Source organism: Euleptes europaea, chromosome 12 (assembly GCF_029931775.1).
Source record: "Euleptes europaea isolate rEulEur1 chromosome 12, rEulEur1.hap1, whole genome shotgun sequence".
NCBI classification, from domain to species: domain Eukaryota; kingdom Metazoa; phylum Chordata; class Lepidosauria; order Squamata; family Sphaerodactylidae; genus Euleptes; species Euleptes europaea.
This window is the reverse complement of record NC_079323.1, coordinates 59648722-59655191: the sequence shown is the minus strand read 5'-3', so window position 1 is coordinate 59655191 and position 6470 is coordinate 59648722. Positions and strand designations below refer to the sequence as shown.

The following is a 6470-nucleotide window of genomic DNA, read 5'->3' as shown; positions in this document are numbered from 1 at the left end:
CCCTGTATCCGCAATACAAAACTTGCCCATGGTTTTGTAGCAGAGAGAGGAACTTATTAAAAGATGGGATTTGTTTGGCAGCACCCCTGTGATTTGTATTCAGCTGGCCTGATATTAGTTTTCCATTATTTAGAAAGACCAGAATAGTATGGATGGGATATTGTTTTATTAGTAGTTATATTTATCTTGAGAGAGAAATATTAGATTATTTCATCTAAAAAGACTTCAATAAATTAACAAATTTGACAATAGCTCTGAGGTAAAGCACAAATCATAACACAACTTTCGAGAAGCAGGTGTTTAACACCCCATTTAACCTGCTAGATTCCTGTGGTATAAGAATAGCAAGAAGGCTTAATCTGAGCTCGGGCTCAGCCCTAGAATCAATGCAATAATGATAAGTGCCTGTGAAATTGCACAGACTGGACTTTTCTCACCATTGATTGACCATTCCCACAGCTCAGCAACATCTGGAATTAGGAATAGGAGTGTTCAGGACAGAGGGATTGGCTTGTTGGTAGTCCCTATCCTATGAGCTGATAAGGAAAATCTTCACACAATATTTAAAGAGGTGCTTGCAGCATGTCAACTACCACATTTAAAAAGGAGCTGCCTGTTGGCAAACACATGATGTCCAAGAGCCAACATCTCTGAGATTCAAGGGAGTGGCAAACAACTTTTTAACTATATGAAGTAGCATTGAGTTTAAAAAAAAGTTAGTGCAGTCCACACATTAAAACAGGTAGGCCTTTTAGTAAAACATGGAATTACCAAAATCACTCTGTGCAGAAGGAGCAATCTACATATGAAAAGGGGTTTTTATGCAAGACAGTCAGCTGTAAGCAGGTACAAGATGCCTGTTGAATGGTTGAACAGACAACCACATACAGTTGTTCTGATTGTGCCATAGCAACACATTGACAATTCCTATACAGCAGCCTGTTAATAGGAGCTGCTGACTCCTCTGCTGCATTTGTGATGTTCTGAATCTTCACAAATATTCTTTCCATTTATTACCACTCTAAAAATTGCAATTACCATTTAATCTGGATTTTATTATTGCTCAAAATCTTTTTTCAGGTTTGATCCAGTACCTAAATACAATACGAATAACATTTGTGTGTGCCATATGCACATCTGTAAGCTGATTTATATACAAAGATACTATTCTTGAGTGAGTAGATGAATAAAAAAATTAACCTGGGACAGCTGGACAGGGTCATAACTTAAAACCATATGGGGCCTCTTGACTTTGCTGTTTTCTTTTTCATCAAATTTATGTAAGAAATACAGAAATAAAACATCTGTTTATTATTTCATCCTTTTTGCAACATCCAGATAAGCAAACTCTATTTCCCGGTCTGCTGGACATGTATTTGTAAATTCATCTCTGGCATATGCATTGTTCAAATATCTCCAGATTCCAGTCATTTCAGATGGAAACTCAAAATTTCTGTATTTCTTTGCAACAACCTTAAAAGAGGATAATGGAAGAAATCATTAGACAAAAACGTCAATAATTCAATGAAAGTTAAATTCCCTCTTCCCAGTTTCCCAATTGTAGGAAAAAAGAGCAATAGGAATGGAAAATAATATGGAATTAATAAAATTATAATAATATAGGTTTTCGTGGATTTAATTAACGTCTGTGCTTCTGATATAAACATTTTAAGTAAATAAATTCATGAATGTACTGATGGGTAGTTTAAAGTCAATGTTTAAAGGAAACCAAGGCTTTAACATAAATGGAAGTTCCCTGTTTAGGCTTTCCCCTTAAATGAATACCTTGAACCTAAAGATGAGGGGCAAAATACTTTTTTAAATAAATAAATATAACTATCTCCCAAATCTGTGCTGAAATTAAAATGTTCTAATGATTGCCTTTCTGACAAATTTGACATAGATGCCAAATTTACATATATAATCAGAACTTGAAATATTCAGCTGCAACCCTGAAGAAAGTTTGGGAGCTATTCCTTCTATCTCTCCTCCTATACACATTCTGTTGCATGGCAAACACAATAAATGGGGGTGGGGAGAATCCAGACCTTGATAATATGAAGTTTTGGCAAGAGATTGCAATCTGCTAACGTGAGCTCATCATCATCCAGGAATTTCCTTCTAGAAACAGTGAGTTCTTCAGTGCTATTGGCATCAATTTCTTCAGGCAAGGGGTCGTTTAAGTAGTCATTCAGTTTTCTTAAAGCCTTAAGCAAAGATTTTTCCAAATCTAAAATTTAAAAAAATTAAAATACATCAAAATAATATATTTCTTGAAGGACTCTTCCTCCCCAAACAGACCATCACGCCCCACACTTTCCCAACCCCCTCTTCAAAGCAGCATGCAGGGGAAAACAGAAGATTGGCTTCTCTCACAGCCAATCACAAAGCAGTGTGTAAAGAGGCAGGGATTCAAGTGCTTCCTGCTACCTTGGAGCTCTTTCTGAGCAAAAGAAAGGCTTTTTTAAAACGAGGCTTAGATTTCTTGAGGCTTGAACCCAGGTCCAAGCAAGGGAGATTCAGCCCATGCATAAAAGACCCTGGTGTGCAAACAAACAAGTAGCCAGTGCAGATGAAACAACAGGATTAGTGCTCCTTACTGTGTGCACATACAGTGGCAACTTAAAAAAACAGAGTTATTTAACACCTCAGCATGGGATTCATAGTGTTTGTACCCCAATATCGATGCTCTGGTATTGTGTTATATTTTATATTACCAATATTACTAATTATATAGAAGTTAAAACTATTGCAAAAAGTTAAACAAAATGACCATGTACCACACATATAATACTATCTATGTTCCGTCAAATACCCCACCCTATTTTTGTCTGCCTTCTTTCCTGGACCACTTTATCAGCATGTGCAGGTGAGATACCACTGGAAAGCTGAAAGGAAGGCTTTTGGAGAAATTGTAATCTTTTACCCATAAATGCCCCTTTGTTTAGGAACTTTAGGTAAACAACACTGCTTTCTCCTACTTCCAAGAGCCCTCCGTGCCTTTTTCATCAGAAGCCGTCACAGCAATTCCAGCCTTCATCTCATGCATAGGGCCAAAATACACAATATGATTCTACTCATGATTATATGTTCAAGTGGAGAATCACCTTTTATAAGCTCCCATTTTCTCTGTCTGGCTGCAAATGGGGCACAAGCGAGGGAGGGTCTTTGGGCTTCCTTCCCACAGCATTTTCGCTACCTTCCTCTAGTTTCCTGTGCCCTGGAATAGACATGTGGTGCCAGAGGAAACAACAAGCAGGTTCCCCTCAAGTACTGTTTCAGGTAGCAAAATGCCATCTGCAGCCAAACAGAGAAAAGGAGAGCTTTTAAAAGGCGAGCCCCTGCTTGAACATATAATTGAAAGTTGTGTCAAGAACTAGCATCCCGACTCATGGATTTCATACTGTATATTTTGGCCCATACTGGCACGCCTACCAAGCAGCATACTTCTCCCTAAAGGAAGTAACAGATGCTACTGTTGATGGGCCTGGAATCGGAGGGTCAAGAGAGAATGTGAGCTCAAGAGGTTAGCAGCTAAAGTAGCATTTCTTAAGCCAGTAATAATGGTACAAAGTGTATAGGTACTTACTTTCATTGGCATCTTTTCTTGTGTTTTTTATGAATGCAGAAAATTTAGCAAATACGTCATTTCCTGCAGAATATGATTCTGGATGGTTTGGTGCAAGTTTGGGATATCTGAAAAATTTAAGACATAAGAATGTTATCCTATCTCATTGTTTCAAAACATTTTACTTAGGAGAATCCTGAATCCTAAACTGAAAGCAATAAATCCTAACATATATTATAACCATAACTTTTTATGAGGGATGGTCTTTAACACCCAGTGGTCTATGAAAACAGTCAATGCATATTCTGCATTACACCAAATCTGTATATACTGAATCAACCCAGCATAGCAGGCAGTACCTTGGTGGTGCTAATTTATCTTCTAAGAACTCCTCAATTTTATTCACATCTGTTTTCACTTCACCATCAAAAGTCATAAAAGGAGGGTTCGTTCCTGGTGCTAAGTTCTGAAGGTCAGCCGGCTTCCTAAAAAGAGGCAAAACTGTGAGCAGAACTTGCCTTTCTATATATCCTTCTATTTTATGCCAATTATCTGTTTTAAAACATTGATATTATAACTGACTGATTCATACTATTGCAAAAATTAGATGTAAGGAAGGCCAGAGGTCCAGAAAAGTTGGATGTTCTTAACATCAGTTGAATTCAACAGATATACCTTTTAACTGAGAATTTCAGTACCATAGATTTAATTCCACAGCAGGCTATGCCAACTTAATTTTCCATGGTTTCAAAAATTTCATGTGTACAAGTTGCTGTATATCAAATACTCTTAATAATACAAGAGCAGGTTAAGTCATTTGTTTCCTGCTCTAGTTACAGCTGATAACAACTGTGATTTTCAACTGGAAAAGATAACTTCCATACAAGACATGGCAATTGCCATGACATACTAGCTCCCCTGAATTTCCAGCTTTCCGTTTTTAACATCATTAGCACTTTTTGTTGTGGAAATATAAAGGGGAAAGGTACAGATCATTTTTGTACAGAGTGCCTGGAAAGGAATTGAGACGTGAAGTTGCAAGACAGCTGGAATAGGATGGAAATTCCCTGCTGAATTGATTGTGTGGACACTCTATTGCCACTGGAAAAGCTTCTGCATTTTTAATGGCAATTAAAGTAACATAAAGATTGTCACTATGTAGCTGAAGCCTGTCTGCTTAGTTTCATTTTTATTTATTATTTATTAACAGAATGTATACCCCACCTTTCTGCCCACATCAGGGTCCCCAAGGCAACTAACAGATTAGAAATATACAGAATAAAAATACATCTTAAAACTGTTTAACACTTCCCTCCAAAAATCATCAAAAGATTTAAAACCAAGTTAAAATATGTATACAATACAATACAATACATATACATATACATCACTATATCCAATAGTAAACTGGTCATGCCCCATGAGAATGAAGAAAACAGCAAAGCTGGGTTATCGTCCAACAACGTAGGGATTTCTAATAACTAAAAGTGCAAAAAAAATATGACTTTGTAAATCACCCATAAGAAAACAAAAGCTGTTGTTGTACATAGTCATGTTATTTTTTAAAAAGGCTTAAAAACTAACCTGTTGAGAACTAACAGCCCATTCCTGAGGTTGGGGGCCAAATGGGCATAGGAGGCGGTGTGACCTACGCCGGCATCCGTGCCACTTGAACTGTGCAAACTGGCACGGACACTGGTGTAGGGGCACTTACACTGGCCCTCCTGGACTACCGTGGCAGTGTGGCCGTAGGATGCCGGTGTGGCCTCATGGCGGCGTCCTCCCAGCGCAAGTCCTTGCGCCAGCATCCCGGGGTGTTCTGGGGGTGGAGCTGCCATTAGGCAGCTTCCTAATGCCTTTCAGGCGAGGAATGCCCCCTTACGCTACAGCGTTGCCATGCCACCTTTTTAGTGGCGTAGCCTTAATGTTTCCTATGGGGCCTTTGCCCCCATTTTTGGATTTTTAGCAGGAACCCCCCCTTTTTTTTGCTCACTGTGGCCACGAAACCTCCTTGGAGGCGCCGCAGCAGTGCCACGGCCACGATGTCCCCGACCGCGTCTTGGCTCAAGGATGGGGTGAAAATATACTCCAGAAGAGATAGTATATTGAGAGAAACTGAATGTAAGCTAAGGGTGAGGTAATTTAGAATACAGAACATACAGAAATGCCTGGGAGATTTTGTGGAAGAAATTTTCAAATTATTTTCCCCACCATAGTTCCTCACAGACCTGCAGTTTGTCATATATATATATATATATATATATATATATATATATATATATATATATATATATATATATATATATATATATATAAATGGGGGAGGTTATAAACTCACCGTTTCAAGTCCACAGTTGTAACATTAAATATAACACCCTTCAGCCACAGAATCATAAAGAGGCGCTGAGAAAATGGACAGTTTCCAATACTTTCTCCATCACTACCAGCCTACAACAAATAAAATTAAACAATTGTTGAAAAGAGTGTTATTGAAACGGAGCATATGAACAGTAACTAGGAATTTATACAATTATGCCTCCTAGAGGTGCTCTAATATTTGGGAATATGATGCATTGTTACAATTTTCATAGCAGTGTTCAATGGTTATTGCGGAAAACAGGATATAGAGCGTAAAACCTGCTCTGCAGAAAGTCAGGGTTATGCCTTGAATTCCATTCATAACAGCTTATCTTGACCAAACTAAATATTTACTGCTAGGTAGCCTCCATAAATATTTTTAAAATCCTGAATGGTATAGATGAATGGAAACAAAGAGACAACCTGGCCACAGACATCATTCTGTTCGGGTCAAAGAAGAAATGTGCTCCACCTCTTTTCCTTGGAATAAGTAAGCAACACGCCCCAGAACAACCTGTGCTTGCCTCTCCCCTGCTTACGAGGC

At 38.3% G+C, this 6470-nt stretch overlaps 1 protein-coding gene across 1 annotated transcript; it reads right to left on the bottom strand.

Moving 5' to 3' along the window:
- Positions 1 to 1242: 1242 nt before the first annotated feature.
- CLIC6 (chloride intracellular channel 6) lies at positions 1243 to 6012 on the bottom strand. The gene is made up of 5 exons (XM_056858435.1): positions 5907 to 6012; positions 3928 to 4053; positions 3590 to 3696; positions 2049 to 2230; positions 1243 to 1473 (listed from the first exon to the last, which is right to left on the bottom strand). The coding sequence occupies exons 1-5, from the start codon at positions 5960 to 5962 to the stop codon at positions 1312 to 1314; spliced, it is 633 nt and encodes a 210-aa protein (XP_056714413.1). The 5' UTR covers positions 5963 to 6012; the 3' UTR covers positions 1243 to 1311.
- Between the last annotated feature and the right edge of the window lie 458 nt (positions 6013 to 6470).